Source organism: Pteropus alecto, unplaced genomic scaffold (assembly GCF_000325575.1).
Source record: "Pteropus alecto unplaced genomic scaffold, ASM32557v1 scaffold239, whole genome shotgun sequence".
Lineage (NCBI taxonomy): Eukaryota > Metazoa > Chordata > Mammalia > Chiroptera > Pteropodidae > Pteropus > Pteropus alecto.
The window spans coordinates 1,589,775-1,610,573 of record NW_006494613.1 but is presented as its reverse complement, the minus strand read 5'-3'; the positions used below and the strand labels follow the sequence as shown (position 1 = coordinate 1,610,573).

General features: G+C 43.2%; 1 protein-coding gene and 1 pseudogene across 1 annotated transcript in view; one reads left to right on the top strand and one right to left on the bottom strand.

Moving 5' to 3' along the window:
- Nucleotides 1–5,148, top strand: part of SIAH2 (siah E3 ubiquitin protein ligase 2) — a gene marked incomplete at its 5' end in the record, with an annotated part of 15,326 nt that extends 10,178 nt beyond the window's left edge. Inside the window, one exon of the mRNA XM_015600162.1 lies at nucleotides 3,585–5,148. Coding sequence (XP_015455648.1) covers nucleotides 3,585–4,142 — 558 coding nt within the window. The remainder of the gene's footprint in view (nucleotides 1–3,584) is intronic.
- Nucleotides 5,149–9,188: 4,040 nt separating this feature from the next.
- On the bottom strand, nucleotides 9,189–9,307 carry LOC112474464 (annotated as a pseudogene).
- Between the last annotated feature and the right edge of the window lie 11,492 nt (nucleotides 9,308–20,799).

Sequence of the window (20,799 nt, the reverse complement as noted above, 5' to 3'; positions counted from 1 at the left end):
AGTGCCTGTGGGGCCGGGCAGTGACTGGCCTGACCTGCTTACCTGTGGGGGGCCCTCCTCACAGCTGACTGTGGCTGCCCAGGCAGAGTTTGTCATTCATTGAAATCAGTGGCTCTCAACTGGGATAATTTTGTCCCCCAGGAGACATTTGGCCATTCCTGGTGACATTTCTGGTTTTCATAACTGAGGAGTAGGATGGCAGTCGCTATTGGCATCTCGTGGGTGGAGGCTATAGATACTGCTAAATAACCTACAATGTACAGGACCCTCTACAAAGAATTATTGGTCTAAAATGTCAGTAGTGCTATTGTAGGAAAACCCTGAAAATAAACTAAACAGTCATAAAGTCCCTGATGGAATCTGCCTTCTCATTTAGGTTTTCTCCCCACTGTTTCCTGCACTCACCCTGTGCTAGAACCAGATGGAACTACTCCCTCCATAGTTCACTTCCTCTACAATGAAGCTTTTCTATCCCCGCCTCCTGACCCTATCCCCACTTGTAGAATTGCCCGCCTGGTCTTCCTTTGCACGGTTAATCTGTATTTCTGATGTATTTGAGTTGTTTATTGTTACAGGGTAGGGCCCCTCTCAACAGGAAACATCACAAGGCGGGGAATCTGCCGCTATTCCTTCTGTGTGCTCTAGGATAGAGGCTCACAGCCTTGAGAAACCCTTGGAGCTTGTCAGGTAAACACAAGCCCTGGGGCCAGTGCGATTTGGGTTTGCTGCTCGGAGGCACCTAGACAGTTTTCCATACAGTCTTGTGGAATACACAGACCCCCGAAACCCTCCCTGTGATCCCAGGCTGAGAGCCCCCAAATGCGGGTACCAAGAACACCTGTGGTACTCTGGAATGTCATTCTAGAACAATACTGAGACTGTTACAAGGGTAAAGTGTGGCAGCAGAGTGCATGTGTGTGTGCATGTGAGTGCACACATGTTTAAAGTTTAGATCTTTCCTTTTTAGAGATCGTCTCTAATGCAGTCGTCATAAAAGTGGCACCAGTGGTCGTGAATACACGCCTTCACCCATGATGGAAAAGAGAAGGAATAGATTGGCATTAAAGTTCACCTTGTTTAGAAAAAGCAGAGTAAGCACCTAACACTTTAAAAATATTTATTTAAGTTAAAAGAGACTGTAGTAAGATCTTTTTTCATAACGTCGCACTTTAAAAATATTTATTTAAGTTAAAGGAGACTGTAGTAAGATCTTTTTTCATAACGTTGTTGTCCACACAAATGCTAAGTAATGCCTTTTCTATTTGCATAATTTGGGAAGGTTCCCTGTTCTCTGTATTTGGATCGAAGGAAGAGTGTGTGACTTGTAAGGCAAAACAAATAATTCAGAATATAAATATTCCTACTTTAGTTATACGAGAAAAAGTTCTAAAATGATTGCTTAGATGTAAATGTTTGTTGTACATTTGTGCTGGTGAACGTGGAGTGGTTTGGGGCTTTGGTTTGGGGAAGAGGTCCAGGTGGTACTTTTCTATACTCTTTTTGCCAAAGTTCATCTCATTCCTGGAATTATTCCTGGCAGCTGTGGTAAACAGCTCATTCTGAAATGTCTTCAGATCCAAATATTGAGGACTTGTTTCAGCCAGGCTCTGGGTTAATTCTTGCTATTTTTATTGTGTATATGTGTGTTTTAAACTCTGGGCAGAAATGCCTCACCCATCACACACAGAAGAACATAAGAAGGCTCTTTATTCCTAGCTGCACCCTAGATTTAAAACACAGTTAGTAGGAATTTGTTTGTTAGGGTCTTATACTTGCTAGGAACACAAAGTATTAATACATATATAAATAAATTCGTTTCTTCTTCTGATTAAATTTTTTTACACCCATGCTTTTAGAATTAGTTCATGACTTGAAAAGAAATGAATAAGCAATTCCTGTGGGCAAAGTAAATAACAGTGAAATATTTCTGCCAATCTCTGTTGAAGATTATTATAATCCACTTTAGGAAAGGGGAAAGAACGAGTTGCATTTCTCCACTTGTGTATTAGGGGAGTGGAGACTGTCTTTGCTTCTGTGTCCTCAGTGACTGTAGCTTGGAGTCTTGTATGGAGAAGGTGTTCAGTGCTTGTTGCTAATGATGAATTCAGCTGTAAAAATTAGAATTTGACCTACTTAAAGTTTATAAGGGGTTTATTCCCTAAGGCAGGGTAGGGAGAAGCAAAAACAACTTGGGGTTTTGTTTTTGGTTTTGTTTTGTTTGTTTTGTTTTAGCAATCAGATCCAGCATCTTAGAAAAATGGCCTGGCCCTGCCCTCATTTGGTGTCTTCCTATCTCACAGCAGGATAGGGGAGTCCGGGTGGGGTAGGCTAGGCAGTTTACCTGCCACTGTGCTTAAGGGGGATGAGGCCAACTTCTCACTTCACCTGAGAAGGTGATTCAGGTTTCCTTATCCTTTTCAAGAGAACAGCGTATAATTCTGGACACGTGTCTACTTGTGGGCCGACTCTCCATCTGCTAGCTAGGAACGAACACCGTCATTTTTGTGAAAGTTAGAGCAGACATCTAATTCTTTTTGGTGTGGTCTTTTCCCATGATAGGTATGATATATCTATCAGGAATGTCAACCTGAGTGCAAGGGAAGAAAAAGGTTTTGTTCCTATCTTATTAAGGTGGTGTTTTAGGGGCAGGCTGACCACATCAGAAAACTTGCCTATGACAAACATCCACTCCAGGGCCCACTCTAGTTCCCCTTCCTCCTGGGCCTGTCATGAGGACCTGCCATACCTGGTCATGAAGAGATATGAATTGGACTTGAGGAGTGGTCTGGGGATGGTCCAGGGGGCTTTGAAAGGAGGGCGAGGCCCTTCTCATTTTGACCTCCAGTGGTTAGAACCAAACCGACCAGCAGTCTCCCAAGTTAGTTAAGTAGCTCTTGGATGTTATTTCTTTTCACCCAAGAAATATGTTCAGAGCCCCTTGGGGAAAGATTTAAAAGGTGAAGAAAGTGAGGTAATATTCCTATTATGTGAGGGGTCTCCAGTCCAGCCCTCCTCTGCCCTAGGCTGGCTACTCCAGCAGGCAAGAACAGGGAGCCAAAGGCAGCCTTCCTCACAGCCTGCCTGCCAATCACCAGTCTGAGCCAGGAAGAAGTGGAGGGGACGAAAAAAAGAAATTATATTATTTTTGAAATTGCATGAAAACTAGTCTGGAGAAAACATATTCCTTGTCCAACCCTACTCCTAAGCAATTTTAAATTCTTTAAAAGTTTCACAGAAAATAGGAGGGAAGGCCAAGTTTCATAGGACTGGCTCAGCAATTTTATTTGAGACGTTTATAACAGGATTGCTTTGGTTCTCAAGTTTTTAATGTTGGAATGGGGAGTATGGAATGCAGCACATTCCTGGTACAGGATATGCCTTGTTTTTTTATGCATGGCAATACTGATGGTGAATGGGAACTGAGACTTTTAGTCTTACCTATTTAATTCATCGCAAGCAAAAACAGCTGGAATAAACACAGTTTAAGCCCCCAAAACCTGAGTGGGTAAATACTCTGAGAGGTTTGCACCAGTAGAAGTTTTCAGAAGGCCTGATGGCTCAATGTGTTTCTTTCCTCCTTGCAGTATGCCACCACGGGCTGTTCTCTGACCCTGCACCACACGGAGAAGCCAGAACATGAAGACATCTGTGAATATCGCCCCTACTCCTGCCCTTGTCCTGGTGCTTCCTGCAAGTGGCAGGGGTCCCTGGAAGCCGTGATGTCCCATCTCATGCACGCCCACAAGAGCATCACCACCCTTCAGGGAGAAGACATCGTGTTTCTAGCTACGGACATTAACCTGCCAGGGGCTGTCGACTGGGTGATGATGCAGTCATGTTTTGGCCATCACTTCATGCTGGTGCTGGAGAAACAAGAGAAGTACGAAGGCCACCAGCAGTTCTTCGCCATCGTTCTGCTCATCGGCACCCGCAAGCAGGCCGAGAACTTTGCCTACAGGCTGGAATTGAACGGGAACCGGCGGAGACTGACCTGGGAGGCCACGCCCCGGTCCATCCACGACGGTGTGGCTGCAGCCATCATGAACAGCGACTGCCTGGTTTTTGACACAGCCATAGCACATCTTTTTGCAGATAACGGGAACCTTGGGATCAATGTGACTATTTCGACATGTTGTCCATGATGCACCGAAATTATTTGGGCATAGTGCTCTGTGGTTAATAAAGTTTTTATTGATGTTTTATTCACTATGTCTTCACAAGTCAAAGTCCCCAGCTACCCCGTGGTCTGTTTGAACAGCAGCTTCCCATCTGGCATCAGCCCAGCAGAGTTCACTAAACCAGAATGAATGGGGTTAGCCTGTTGGTCATTCGGAGGCTGTTCTGTGAGCTAAAATCAACTCAGTTGTTAAATTTTACTCCCTAAACAGCACTTGCAGGTTGCTCAGGGCTCCTGTAGACCAGTTTGTTAGAAACTGGAGGCTCTTTCCTGCCCACCTCCCTATGTTGGTCTCTCCAAGTTGACAAAAGCACAGTGACTGTCAGCAGATTAACTTTACTTTTATCTTGTGCATAAAGGGTAGGAATTGTTTTAATGCATTTTAAACTGTTTCTCAAACTGGAAGGCTAACCAATATGCAGAGTCACCTGGAGTAATCATCTTAGACATACAGATTTGGATTCTATGAATTTACCAATCTCATCAGATGATTCTTTTCAACAGTAAAGTTTGAGAATGACTGGGTCAAATTGTGGGTAAAGTCCAGATTTTAAAGGTGCTTTAAGATTGCCCAATACTGATACTGTTTGTCTTTCTGCTATTTCATCCCCCAATAGTCCTCCACCCCCAAATTTAAACCAGAACTACAGATCCCCAGAGCACACTCCTAAGACTTGGTCCCTCTCTTGTGTTTGGGATGGATTGCCTATGAAAGGGAGTTGTATGGCCATTGATAGTTCTCACGTAATTAGTTTTTGCTCATCACTAATACAGATGACCTATTTACATGTGGCTTCCCTTGGAGGACCTCCTTGACTGTAGATGGTGGGATAGACTAGATCAGATCAGTAGAGCTGGGAAATCTTTATTACCAGTGTCATATGCTTGCTGTTTAAAGGTATGGTTTTTGTTTTGTTTTGTTTTTTGCCACATTCACTTTAGTTTTTTAATAAATATTTTCCAAAAATGAATGTTGTGCTTTGTTTTCTGAGTTGAAAAATTTATTAGGTGCCTCCTGTGTGTAGGTGAAGCTTCACCACTACCTTGGGCTGGGGGCTCTCACTATTTCCACAGGAGGACACAGTCGTTTGTCCAAGGTCGTATCATAGTAAGTGTTGGCACTAGGGTCCAAACTCATTTCTCTGAACCCTGGACTGTCGTTGGTATTACAGTGCTCCTCCTTGGAGCTGTTCTTTCTGACAGGGTCAGCACTTATGGAAGAAGAGTGTTTCTCGTGCTTTATGAGGCATGGCTCCACCTGAGGTCCAGGGTACTGGGTTTGAGGCAGGGTAACCCACTCCTTCAGTTCCAACCATAAACTGTCGAGAGTTAGAATACTAGCCCTGAATGCTCAGTGAAGATTGAAGATAGCTCACCTTAGCAGCCCAATGGCTTTAGAGGAGCACCAAGTGGGAGTGATGACGTTAGAGTTGTTTTTGTTTTTTAGGTGAGATGCAGTGTTAAGTTCTTAGCCAAGATGGAGTTCTGGCAGTTAAGAAATTGCTAAAGTAATTTATCTTCCAGGATATTCTTCAAATAAAGGTGACAAACAGTGCCCTGAGCAAAAGAAGTTGCTTAGAACATGTTTGGTAAATGAATGAAGATGACAGCTCTTGTCACCAAGTCAGTCACATTTCAAGCCAGTATCCATGGAGCTGAAACCAGGATCCAGGAGCAGGTGGACTTTGAACAGAGCTGATCCAGGTGTGGCTTTCTGGTGCAGGCTTGGCACCCAGGCAATGTGTTTTGTGCATAAACTAGCTGAGCTGTCACCATCATTTCATGTTCATATCTAACCATTCTTGTTACATGTGATGGAGAAAATCAGGACCAGATTGGTCAACAAGGTACAAAAGGGTAAAGCTATAATAAAAGACCATGAAGATGGAGAGAGTGGAATCGAGTTATTCCAAAAGCATAAAATGTTAGATTTTTCGGCCCGAAGAGGTAAAGTCATGGGCCAGCAGCCATACAGTGCATTGATGGCAGCACTGATTCTAGAACTGACTTCCTGACTCCCAGTTTAAACATGTTTCTAGAACTTAAAGTTTCAGGCAACAAAACTCTGAACTTCTACTTTCCAAAGTTATTTAGCTCCCTTTAGTCTTTGTCACTGGAAATCTGTAAACATTAACTCTTTTTTGAAACAGAGCATTTTCTGCCATAAAACAACCCCAGATCATTCATTACCTGTTTTAAGAGGATGTGAAAACAACAAAAAAATATTATGTAAATTAAAATGTCTCTTTATATAGTTCCAATTACAAACGTAGCTTTAAACAGTGCTGGACAGTTGTCAAACTCATCACATGGTCCACTCATGTATCTTATTTTTAAAATAATTTTTTCTCTTTTTTAGTTCCACATTCTAATTTGATATAAATCTGGCTGATCAAGCAAGGCAGTAGATTCAGCCTGTGCCTTACAATGTCTGAGCCATTCTAAGGAAAAAAACATTCTCAAAAAATCTTGGAAGAAAATGTTCATAGCCGCTCATTCTGGGTGGCAGGAACCTGGGTATAATATTAGCATTTACATTGTTCTATATTTAAATTAAAAAAAAACAAAAAACAAAAAAAACCAACCTTGAGATCAGGGGTTCCCAACCTTTCTGCGAAGAATTGGTCTTGGTTTCCCTGAATCCTCATGATTTAAAGGATTAAGAGGGTGACGTCCTCACAGTGAACAGTCCAGTGCAAATTATGGGAAAGCAAAGGAGAGGTCACCGAGGCATCAACCACCTTGGAATGCCACAAAGTGGAGCATGAAACCCTACCAACAGATTCAAACTCATGGCTGGGTGTCTCCATCTCAGCAGCAGATTCATGCAACTCCCTCACAACACCATCCAAAGGAAATTCTCCTTGTACTTAACTTCACGTTCTTGGCACAAAGTAACCAACAGAATGACCTTAGGTTGATCATTTGACTTTTCTGGTCCCAAGTTTTCTAACCTACAACATTTGAAGCTTTATTTTCTAAATGTTTTTCCTGTAGTACTAACATCTGTGAGACAATTGAGCTATTTAAATTTAAAGTTAAGGTATATAAATCCTTCCAGCCAGGTTTTGAGTGAGGTGGTTCTGAGATAATTGTGACCCAGCATGTGTCAGTCAGCATCAGTGGTAAGTCAAACTCCAGTTGCCTCTCAGATTCCCATGGTTTAGAGCTAAGGATGGTGCCTGGGCATAGAGAACAGTTTTGCTTTGTAGTTCTGGTTAGAGAGGCCTGCAGCCTTGACCCTTCCTGACTCATGCTGCTTGTGCTTAAAGTATGATCATAATTTCACTGACCTGCGCTGGCCTGGAAGCAAGGGAGTCAAGAGTTCTTAAAACATAGGAAATCTAGCTTTCTCTATTGTTAAATCTTCTGCTTCTGCTACTAATTTGAAGCTTAAAAGCTTGTATTTGTTAAAAATTTTCATTTATCTTAGAATCCTTAAATGACAGAGCAAGGAAAAATGTTAGACCCTACTGAAACCAACACATGCTACCACACCACTATTTTACAGAATGAAGAATGAATGAATAAGATCTACAGAAGGAAAGCCACTGACCCCAAACCACAAAACTGATTAGAATTTGTGCTGTAGACATGGTGTCTTCTGTAATGAGTAAAAGCGGGGAAAGTATAAAACTATTAAAACTACAAGCCAGAATTTTATGATAATTAAGGCCAACAAAGGGAATTTGCTCCCAGTCTTGATTCCATCAACTCTCCAGCTGCTATGCCACCACCTGGACCTGGACCACTGTGAGAGCTCCTGTTCGTCCTTCTCCCTCTAGCCCTGCTCCAATCTATTCTGCACATAGGCAATCAGAAGCCTCTCTTTAAATGAAAATTGATGGTGTCAGAAGCTCTTAATATTTTCTTTCAGAGTTTTCCTTCATAGCACTCTCCACAACTGCAGTCGTATATTTTATTTGTTCAATGTCTGCTTTCTCTGGACAAATTCCGGAATAAGAGAGATTATGAAGTTTTTGTTTGTCCCTGTATCCATGGTTCCTGGGCACTCAATATCTGATTGAATAAATTACTGCCAACAGTTAGTCTGAGAATAGCACTGACACCAACAACTTAAGAGTTAATATTCTGTTTTCATACCAAAAATCACTGGGTAATTTGCCATAGGTAGGCAAGGAACAGAGATGCAGAGATAATCTAATAACCTAGAGAAGGGAGAAAACAAAGGGTTTCTCTGCCCCTGTCATTCTCTAGGCAAGGACAGAAATGCTGGCCTGAAGGCTCTATGCCCTGAAATTTCTTATAGGATTACCTGACATTCAGATCAAAGGCAGACTCTGCCCTGTGTTTGATGATCCATGCAGAGGGTACAGATCAAGGTTCCTTTGAGCTGCAGGGAACTGTATCACAAGATGAGATTGGCTCACAAAGTCCACCAAGATAACAGCGGTGGCCATCTGTTGGGCACCTATTGGTGCAAAGTACTTTTTATTAACCCATTTAATTCTCCCCATGTCCCAATGAGATAAGGATTTATTAGCCTTGATTTGGAGTTGACAAAGTTAAGACTCAGAAAGATTAAGTAACTTGCCTAAATTCACACAGCTGGTAAGCAATAGAACTGAGATGTGAACACATTGCAGAGTCCATGCCCCTTCGCCATGTTATATGATGCATCATTATTGGTGTTTGATTTTCACATCTTTTGACCACCAACAGAAATACTGCTTATTTGTAACAGATAAGGATGAACAGGATATAGGGATGCAGATATAGGGTAGATACAGAACAGAACACCTATGCTTTAGAGCTGCTTTCTCTACTGTCAGCATGTTAGAAGGGGACAGAACCGAAGAGATCATTCAGACCCTAACTACTCACAGTGTGGTCCATGGACCAGCAGCATCAGCATCACCTGGGAGCTTGTTAGAAATGTAGCATCAGGCCGCACTCCAGACCCACTGAATCAGAATCTGCATTTTAACACAATCCCAGGTGATTTGGACATAGTTTGAGTTTGAGAATCACTGGTCTATTTTTTTTTAAACGCCTACAGTACCTGGTATTCCTAGGTGGTCTCCCATCCAAGTGCAAACCAAGCCCAACCCTGCTTAGCTTCCGAGATCAGACGAGATTGGGCACGTTCAGGGTGGCATTGCTGTAGAGTGAGAAGCATTGGTCTACACCAGGGTTCTCAACTCATGTGTCCTCTTAGAATCTTCTGGGGAGTTTTAAAGCTACCAGGACCTGAGTTTGAATCCCTGCCAGTAAGCCTGATCTTCTGTGTTCTTTTTAAAGCTTCCCAGGAGAATCCAATGTGCAGTTAGAGTTGAGAACCACTGATCTAGTCCAACTCATTGCCTTATTTGCTTTTATTTTTCTCGTTTTATACTGTAGTTAAAACAACTGAAGTGACCTACAGAGTATAATGAAAAGAATATGGCCTGTAGAGATTAAACAAATTGAGATTTGGATCCTGATTCTGCCACCTATTAGCAGTGAGGCTTTAGGCAAATCACTAGCCTCCCTGGGCCTCAGTTTCCATATTTATAAAATGGAGATAATAACTCCCATCTTAGAGGATCACTGTGAGAAAGATATAAGTAAAGCACAGAAGACAGAATGTTTATGCACAGTAGGACCCTGATAAATGGTGGCTACTCTGACTCCTCAAGTCAGATCACTTGGAGCAGCAGATGGCTATCAGAGGAGTAAAGCCCAATGCATCACAATTCCATCCCCCAGCATATCCTCCAAGTGTGGAGCCAATGGGTTGATATAACTTGCGATAGGAATATGATGAAGGATGCGGGGAGAAGAGGTTGAAAGAGAGTCAAAGAGAAGGAAATCAAAGGGTTCTCCTCTCCATGTGCTCCCCCTGCCCACCAATCCCAATGTCCTTAGCCCCTCTGTTCCACCCTGCCCCAACTTGCTGCCCTGACTGTAGAACCAGCTTGTGCCAGTGGTCAATTTTCAATAATCATCGAGTTAGTATTTTTAAAACATATACACGAAAAACACTTTCCACACTGCATTTTCACCTATATTTACTAAAACGGCAAAATTAACAAAAGCAGAAAAAGCCCCTTGGAGAAATGCCTTTGCTATGACTGAAACGCTAAGAAAACACAAAATGTGACTTTGCATTTTTATCGGAGAAAGTCCAGGGCTCAAAGGGTGTAGGAAAGGAAAAAAGTATTCTCACTCTTTTAGTCATTTTTTTTTTTAACTTCTTTTTTGGTGTTAAAATATATTTCACATAAAATTACCATTTTAATCATTTTTAAGGGTACAGTTCAGTGGTATTAAGTACATTTACATAGCTATTCATTCTCTTAACAGTTTTATTCTTATACTTCCTTCCTTTTCTTCTTGCACATGCCCACACATGTATCATGCAGTATCTTCATAATGTTGTGGTTCTGAAACATTTCACACTTAAATCTAGAAATGATCTGAAAGGAGGAACCAGGGCGACATGCATTTTCTCCCCACTGGAAGGAAATTTATTTAATGAGTTACAATCTTGTGTCAGGTTCTTTCACATACTTTATTCATAACAACCTTCATCTTAACAGATAAGTAAACTGAGGCTTAAGGAGATGTAACGTAGCAAATGCACAGCCAGAGAGAGAAAGGACTACAGCCAGCATTCACACTCATGTCTACAGGATTCCAAAGGCCATGCTCTTTTTTTTCGAGGAAAAAATGTTTTCTTATTATAGAAGTAATGTATGAGTTATTGTTTTAAATTTTTTAATACAGAAAAATATAAAGAAGATAAAAATCGCTCACAAACACCTCTCCCTAATATAGTCTCTGACATGTTTTGAGGTTTTCTTTCCATATGCCAGCACATTTCTTTCATAGTGTCCCATCGAAACTGGGACAGGAGAGGGAGATGGCAGAGAGATGTGACAGAGAACTCTCATGGTTTTTTTCTCTCTATATGTATGTGTTGCTTGAATCTTTTACAACAAAATGTGTTCATATATTAGTCGTATTGTAAAAGAATAGAAAATAATTGGGAGCAAAATACAGAAAAAAAAATGTGTTGATTAAAAAGGGCAAATTATCAGCCCCAGTGAAACTGAAAAAGAAGGGTCCAGGAGGCGAAGATTGGCTCATGACCGAAAACTCTTTGGGGAAGAGGATATGGCTCAAGCTGACAGGTATGTTTCTAACGTGAAGACAGGTACATCAAGCTCTCAAAGCAGGATGCTATTAAATCTCCCAGTCACCTAGTCAGCTCCTGGTATTGGGGTCTAATTCAGTGCCTGCCAAACAACTTCCTGAATACAGTTTAACTTCCCGTGTACTTTGTTTACAGAAAGAGAATGTTCTCGGTAGACTATTGTAAACATTTCAACTCTCTGACAGTTGTGGACCCTTCTGTTAATAAATTGGTCTTCAAATATTTCTTTATCCTCTGAGAGCTCTACTGGTCAGTCAGCATCAACAAATTATGTCAACCAGGGCACTGTCAATTTTAACTTTTACATTCATGAGTCTGGATTCTCGATCATGCAAAAGGTCAATTTAATGCCATTTCATGGCATACAGTTTAGGGTGGGGAGTGACAGGACTATAGCAGATACCCCTGGTCCTACAAATCCAGTATGTACCAGAAAATGCCATCACTAACACCCCTCACGTCATATGTTGGGACAGGGCCAGTCTTGGGCCATTTAACAGCAGTGCAATATGGTAGTGCAGTGAGGCGAAATCTAAAGAGACAGACCCAGCCACAGATACTGGGGGGAAACCCCATCCACCAAGCAGAAGATAGTATCTGGTTCAGGAAGTAACAGAAGATGCTACCAGTTTCAGCAAGCATTTGGCCTCAGTTAGTGCAGGCAGAGGTGAGGCATCATAGGGCTGAGAAGAGCAATAGTCAAAGAGAATCCAAGGTAAGTGATAGGCGGCTATTGACCTCAGGTGAGTCCACCTGCAGGCACCAATACCCAGTACCTGGTCACTATACTAGGTTTCATGTATTTATTCAATAAATACTTATAGCACACATCTTGGGAGACACTCCTCTGTAAGCCTCTCATGCTCCTACATACCTTGCTGTGTATGTCATGGATTCAAGGCCTTACTGCTCTTTACCTGGGCCATTTCTCAGGGTTGTGTTGTCTGTGAGCAATGATGAGAGATAGGGTAAAATCTCCCTTGGGGACAAAGAGCAAGTACTTACTGCTTCCTATAAAAGTCACCAATTCCCCAAGTTCAGTGTTCCTCACCACATGGGCAGTCTCCATCTGGCCCAAATAATGTTTGCCCTGTGAGAACTAGAGGCAAGGAAACCCAACACAAACATGCTGATGCTCATGCTACCTGCTGTCCTGGGAGTAATAAAGTCCTTTGTTTCTGACCCTGGAATCTCATGGCTCCTGCCAACATCCATGGAATAGTGAAACGCTAACTTACTAGCTTGTAAGTGGGGTAGAATAAAATTCCAGACCTGACAGCACTTAGTGTGTGCCAGGCCTTATATGATAGCTTGAGGATAAAGCAGTAGATGAAAACAGACAAGGTGCCTGTTCTCATGGAACATACATTCAAGTGGAGGACCCAAACTATAGATGAGAAAATAAACACGAAAATATCAGAGAGTAATATGTGTTCTGCAGAGACCGTAAATGGGGTGATGTGCTAGAGATGACCACATGGCTACTTTAGATTGAGTGGCCAGAGAAGGGTAAGGAATGCAAATCAATGTAAAAACCACGTGGAGGAAAGCATTGCAGCAAGAAAACAGCAAATGCAGAAGGCCTGAGGCAGACCAGCCAGTGTGGCCAAAGCACAGTGCACATGGGGGAAATGGTTTGAGGAGAGGTCAGTAAAGAGCTAGATCTTTGCCCTGTGAAGCTAAAGCCAAAGGTCTGGGTTTCTTTCCAGGTGCAATGGGAAGCCATTAAAATTAATTTTAAGAAGGCACATTATCTGATTTACATTTTAAAAACTAACTCTAACTGCTCAGTGAAGAAAAATGATTGTAGTGGACAAGAATGGAAGCATTTAGGAAGCTATTCCATTAGTCCGGGTGAAAGATGAGTATGGCATAGACAAGGATGGGTAGAGGTAGAGATAAAGAAAAATGGGCAGATTTAGGCTAGTATTTAAAGATAGACGTGACAGGAGTTGCTAAAGGATTTGATGGGGAGGCAGGAGGGAATAAGAAAAAGGGAAGAACCAAAGGTGATTACCCCTAGGTTTTTACTCTGAGTAACTAGGTAAGTTCCATTTATGGAGATGAGAGAGAGTGGGGGAGTCGGCTTAGGGGAGAAATCAAGAGAGACACATAGTTGAAGGCAGCACCCAGACAGTTGTTTGAGTTTGGAGTTCTGAGGAGAGGCCATGCTGGAGTATCATTTGGCGGCAGGGGGTGGGGGGCATCACCATATGCATGGTATTTAAGTTGTGCAGAGGGTTGAAAAGACCTGGGATAATAACAGCGATAGAGAAGAGAGTGGGACTCAGGCCCATGTCCCAGGACTGCCAACATTTTAGAGGTCACGTGAGGAACCAGAGCCTGCAAATGAGACTTCTAGGAATGGCTGTCAAGGTGGGAGGCAGGGGCATCCTAGAGGCTGTGCTATCATGGATCTCTAGGAAAAAAAAATCAAGTTCAAGTAGAACAGATGAGTAGACTGTTGAATTATGCCGAGAAGACAATGGAGGTCATGGTGAGTTGACAGGATCAGACATGTGGAATGGAGGGGACAGAAGCCTAGAGCAGAGCAGGTTAGGGAGAGGATGGGATAGGGGAGTGGCTGGGGTAGTGAAGAGAGAAGGCAGAACTACAGATAACACTTTCAAGAAGTTATGCTGACACAGTGTAAATATATATATGCCTTACTGTTAAAGTGTACAGCTGAAACTTATTGGATTTTGTTAACCAATGTAACCATAAAAGAGTAATTAATTAATTTTAAAAAATTAAAAATGTATTGTGGGAAGAACACACAGAAAAAAGAAGTTACCCTGAGAAAGGGTAGAGAAATGAAGCAGTTGCTTCAGCTGAATAGTAGGATCAAGTGACGGGTTTTTGTGCTTTTAAAGTTGGAGCCACTAGAGCATGTATTATACAAACAGAAATGACTCAGAAGAGTGGAAAAAATGAATGATGCTGGAAAAAGAAGCAATAATAGCAGAAGCAAAATCCTTACAAAGACAAGGGTTTGGAGGACATTATTTACTCGTACAATTAGGACAATCAGGAAGCAATCACTATTAAAATACACTAAAGTAAGAGAGAGAGGTTGTAACCTCAAAAATTGTAACAAAAGCAAGGTTTGAAGCAACTGATGTTTAGAAGGCTCTGGTCATTGAATCTGTGCATATACGACTTTGTCTCTGAGAAAGGTACTGAATCTGACTCAGTCTAGAACATTCTAGGCACCAGAGAGGTTTGCTTCTCAGTAAGCTGTGGTGTTTTTCCAGGCTCCCTTAACAGCTGGGTGAAATTTTCCTGACATCTGTCCAGCTCCACTTGCCTGAGAGACAAGCCCTAAGTGCTGCTCTAGTTATCGACTCCAGTCCCTGAAACAGTGACATCAAGTAAGAGGCAGGCTGCAGTTCAGAAGACAGAGTTTCCATTTCACCAGACAAATGCACGGAGCTACCTGAGTCCTAGAATTACAGTGGCTTCTGCTGACAATGTGAAAAGATGTCCTTTCCAGAGTGTGGCACGCTCACTGTCCTCTCCCTAGCCAACCCGCCCTCCTACCTGTCCCTTCAGGAACTGTAAGGGATACCTCTGGGTATGTGCTTTTCTTTCCTGTATCTTTACAGTTATGCTAATGATACCTACTGTACAGCTGAAACCTCAACTGTTTCTCCTCAACTGTTTCTCCTCAATTCAGTTCACATCAATCAGTTGCTCTGTGCTTGGTCCTGTGCTTGTGTACATATCTGATGTAATTTAATCCTCACAAAACACTTTGAGGTAAGTATTATCCTTTCCATTAATAAATGAAGAAAGCAAGGCTCGGAGAGGCTAGGTAACTTTCTCAAATTGACACAGCTTGCAAGTGGTGGAAATAGAATTCAAACCCAGGACTGTGGCCTTTCTAACAGCCCTGCCTGCCTGCAAACGTGGCTAGGACACAGACTCTACAGTCTAGCAGAAGTCTGAACGCATAAGACAGAGGCAAATTACAATAACACACAATATGTCACTACGACTACCTAAACAATGTCATTACAAAGCAAGTTAAGGTAAGTGGACATACAAATTGCTACAGAGTTCAAAAGTAGATGAGAAAATGTTTCTTAAAGGAGGTGGTATATACAATAGTCCTTGAGAATTGAATAAAATTTTGCAGGGCTGAGGCAGTGGGGAAGACGTGCAAAGAGAAAGGAGCAGCCTCTCTCTGACCAACCCCAATCCACTCAGTGGAGCCTTGTCCACCTCGCCATCTCCTCCACAGGGCATTGCATTCCAACTCTCACATTTCCTTTACCCCTCATCCCCAGTGCCTGCTGTTAAACATTTACCAGGTACCAGCACCCCCTGGCTCCAACCCAATTTCAAATCAGCTTTTTCAGATCTTAGGGAACAGAGGACAGAAAGGAGAGAGGCTTCTCAGGGCAACCAATCCATGGAAAGAGAGTTATTTTGAAAACATTCTGCTCTAGAATTTGGAGTCAGCCAGGCTGGAGGGGGCATTCCTTGTATTTACATTGATAGTTACCTTATTTACGATAGGGTAACTAGCTCCCATTTGGTGGTGATAGCTTCTTTTTCAAACAAAAAATTTTTAAAGTATAAAAAAGTCAATTAAAAAATAACTAAGTAAATGATAATACAAGTAATACACAGAAGTGGCATAATTTCTAATGGTGGCCTACATTTGGGAAACATTACACAGTGATTGAGAACCCAGACTCTGCTGACGTCCAGCTGGGCTCAAATTCAGACATTCTTAATGAGCACAGGCTTTTTGAACTTACAGCCTCAGTGTCCTCATTCGAACGACAGGGACCTTAGGATTCTTGTCACAAGTCAGCGAGTTGAGAGAGGCCAGGGTTGGGCACAAACTGGACTGACAATGGGAGTGCTGTGCGGGAGCCTGGGCTGGGCCTGGCCTCCTCCCTGACCCAAACCAAGCAACACTTTCGACTTCCTCTTGCTGACATGAGTAACATTCACACACAGCATTTTCTTCAGTAATTGCCTCACCACAGCAGCCAGCGCCCACTCTCCATGACTCGGTAATTCTGAGCCCAAAGCTGCTTGTCAGCTAGAGGAGCTGGTTCCTGCAGGAGGCCGGCTACCCTGACAGAGCAGAATAAAAATCTCACCACCAGTTGATTATAAGAGTTTTGCTTTTTTATCTTTTTTTTTTAACTTCCTTGGTATGGGGGTGCTGTAAGGGCACTTTTTGATTAGGAAAAATAAACTTTAATAGATACATATAGTGAATATTAGTTGTAAGAGTCATCATCCCTCCATATTGGCTTTAGGGTGAATCAAACAGCTTTTGGTTTAAATTAAAAGGCCCAGTTGTTAGATAGGACAAGGATCTCAAGGTCTGGGCAGTTCTTATTAAATGCTATTCTTACTAAATGTTAAAATGTAGCACAGTATTTTGTGGAAGCGGCTGTAACTGGATGAACTTGAGGAACCCAGCAGGATAAGTTTAGCCAACCGCAAAGAAGAAATCAACATGCAATTAACCAAATAATACATGAGAGCAATGGCTAAGCTCCCTACCTGAAGACAGAGCTTTAGATGTGAATCTCCCATCTCCTTTACTTGCTGCAAGTAAATAAAACTACCTAATGACAACCCACCTCTCACTCTTGAGTGGAAGACCCCAAGCAGCGAACCCCTTGAGTTTGGCAACACTATGTTTCTCACAGGTTTCTTCAGCTGTGGCCCAACAGAGCCCTCAGTGACGTGTGCCTGGTCCTGTGATGGGCAATCGGGATACAAAGCAGAAAAGGCTCTGTCCCTGTCTGCATAGAGTTCTGACCAGCTAGTGAGGGTGACCAGCTGTTGTCAGCATGGAATATTTTGATACGAGAGACCAGGGGCCCCAGAGGTCTCACCTTTGTGCTCCCTGATTGCTCTTCTCTATGCTGGGCTGTTTTGCTTACAAGGAATGGAGATCAGTCAAGTCCTCAAGGGACAGGCATTTGCTGTGTCAATCACAACAGCAGCAGCCACATTAGCCAGCATTTGTGCTGGGAGGCACTGCTGCCCTACCCTCTCCCACCCTACGTCACCTGCTCTGGGCCTGGCAGGCTGACTGACTTCTGCATTTGGCATCCACCTAACTGCCTTGCCCTTTGGCCTCCAACTGAACTGGTCTTAGGGGAGTGCAGGCCAGCGATCAGAGCAAGGGAGGAGAGAGCACCTGGGGGTATATATGCCCTCCACTCCTGCCCCACAGGGTGTCTAGTAATCTTCCCCTCACCCCATCAGGCCTAGGAACAAAAAAGTCTCCCTGAGGATACTAGCCCTGGGATGCTTCACCATCCTGTCATTGTCCCTGCAACTTACTCACACCTCTGTGCATGGTCCCTTATATTCTCCTCAATCACCCAATTGAGTGTCCTTCCCAGGCCCAGCCTGTTACCTAGCTATAGTGTGCTTAATATAAGCCAGGCTCTTCTCTGTAGTTATATCCACTAACTCATTCAGTCATTACAAACTCTAAGAGGTAGACACCAGTATTAGCCCTGTTTACAAGTGAGGAAACTGAGGCACAGGGAGGTCAATTATCTGCCAAATTTCACAGAGTAGTAAGTGGCAAGGCTAGCATTCAAACCAACCCAGGCAATGTAACTCTTGACACTACTCTGTGTTAGGACAGGTAAGGGGATAGGAAAGTGTATGAGTCTATTTTGTTCCTGGGAGCACAAGTCTATCCATATTTATAGGCTTCTGGAGTCTGGAATGCAGTTCAGAAACGAAAAGTTTCTCCAGGCTCCTCTGAAGATGCCTTACTACCTCATAGCTCCTGGTACTGCCTAATCACTGTGACTCAGCCACATCCTCTCTTCCCATCCTTTCATCAGCACCCTGCTTCTCTCTGTTCTTCTTTGCTCATCCCATTGCTTCTGCCTGGTGTCTTTAACTTCTACTCTCCATCAACTGCTTCTGACTCTATGTCCCCACGAGAGGGTCTGCTTGAGTAGGCCAGCCACCAATTGGTCTACCCCACTCTAAAAGTCACTGGTCTGTCCCTGAAATGGGAGCTATATGGTTACCACAATGAGAGAGCAGTCAGTGGAAAGACACCAACAGCCCCACTGCGGGATAGTTTCATGGCAAAGAAAAGAGAAACATACAAAAGCAGGAGGTTGCACCGCCTGCTCTGGGGTAGAGATGTGGGCTTTCTCATGGGGGATAAGGATAGAGTCTCTCTCCCCTTGCAGCCATTCCAGACACTGGTTGCACACTGGTCCTCCTCAATAGCAAGAAACTGATGTAAAATAACTTGCACATACTGTGAGGCTATGTGAAGCAAAACCTAGTTTCCCAGTAGCATTAGCAGCAGACTTAGGCCTCAGGCCTGTCCCAAGTCCATCTCTGCAGACATCTACCCCTGGTCAGCAGCTACCACCTGGGTGGGAGGGCTACCTAGTTCAGAAGGACAGAACAAGGTCAGCAACAATAAGAAGCCACTCAGGGCCCCTTCTCTGATCTCTCAGGGTGTGGAAAGTACTCAGATTTCAACACACTGTTATGTGCACATTTCTTAGGTACCTTCCACTCCAGTCCCTGAACTTCCCAGTTTCCAAACATAACCGTGTTCGTGACTCTCTGTGCTCCAACCACTCCATCAGCCCACACAGTCTTTCTCCACTTTCTTCCAACAAATTACTTTTCATTGCAGGAAACCTCCCCAGATACACCAACCTAGATCACTTGTCCTATCACCTGTATTCCTCCCCCTCCTTGATTCTCTGGAATAGCACTCACCACATCCCACTGCCAGTTTTTAGCTGTCTGTCTCTTCCCTTAAACCATGAGCTCCTCAAGAGTAAAACCTGGGTCTGATTCCTTCTTGTATTTTGGGAACATACTAGATGGCCCCCAAGTGAATATTAAAGAAATGCACAGATGAATAGCACAGAACATAAACAGGACAGTGACTGTTGTTTCCCCCAGCAAGCAGAGCCTGAGAAGGGGCTTAGATGCAGTGTATTTGAGAAACTGACCCCAAGGAACAGAGGTGAGGGGCTGGGGAGAAGGAAAGAAGCAAGGAGGGAAAGTCAGCATGAGGGTACGTTTTCAGCTGGGCATCTGCAGCTCAGTCATGCTGGGGACTTTGAGGAACTGTGTAGAACAAGCTCAGAATTACCCACACATCAGACAGAGGAGGGAGGTCTTAACTCTCCAGTTCCCACCTCCGGTTCATCAAACAGTGCCCCATGGCATGGTAAGTCCCTCATATATCCAGAAAGCAACCAGGGGGCAAGTGTGTCCTCTGTCCCACACAGCTGGGTCAGGGAGACATTAGGCAGAAAGTGAGCAATTCTCCATGCAGCTAAAGTGCGAGGTGACAGGCCACGAGTGCATGAAGCTGGTTGCCACAGTAGTAGCTATAGTAGCTGGGCCAAAAGGAAGTCGAGCATCCACACAGGTCTGTATAAGGAGCAGGAGATGTTAAGGCTGAAAAAGCAGGGCCTTGAATAGTATCAGCCCAAAGCATTATGGCTCTATGGTAGGCTACCAAGAGCCACTGTGCATTTCCATGCAATATAATAATATAAAAATGCAGCACCAAGGGGTGGCTTGAGTTAGTGTTAGTCTTCTCCCTCCATAAATAACCAGCCCTTCCCCCAAGACCTCTCCAAATTAACATATAATCTTAGTAAAAAGTCTTCTACCCCATCAATCAACAACTATGCCTAAGCCTCTCTGGGTAAAAATATTAAGTCCTGGTTAGGTGCTGCTGTCTCTCCCCTCTCATGAAGAAATTCCCATAAATACATTTTTAAATGTTTACTTCTTTATTCGTGTATATCTTTAAGATCTAAAGAAAGAGAAATTTGGGAAACTTCCATAAAGAAACCAGTCATGAGAGACTTCCCTGCTGCAACCCGTAAAGGATCTTCAGGTGACGGGGAAGCAGTCCATTTCATTCTGATTCCCAAACAGTCTTAGAAAAATGATGGGCGAAAGCAGTGGGCAAACACGCAAACCCATCTTGAAGCTGGAAAAGAATCAAGAGGGAGGCGCCTTGAGAGTACATGGGGTGCAATGACATTACTTTTTAAAGTAGTGTCTTCTTAGGACACAGACAACGAGAGCTAGCCCTTGGGGCACCTCACACGCTCTGCTGTGTTCCCTGCTCCAACAGCGTGAGAAGCATTTCTCTTTCTCACCTTCTGACTCTGGTGGCACATTTACACAAATATCCTCTGGGATTGCTTTCTTTGTCTTTTCCACGGTAAATTAGAATTTCCCTGAACAGTCCAAGATTAAAGGCAAGATGAGGGATAAGATTTATTTTCTTGTGTGAGTCATAGCCTGGATCACCAAACACAAAGGTTACCAAATGTTTTGAATGGTGATGACACTACTGAGATAAGATTATAGAGTTCTGGTGTGAAGTTTAATTAAAATTTTTCACCTGATCTAGGGCACTATCACTGTTGGTGACAATGTAAATTACTCATCACCCAAAAAGTAT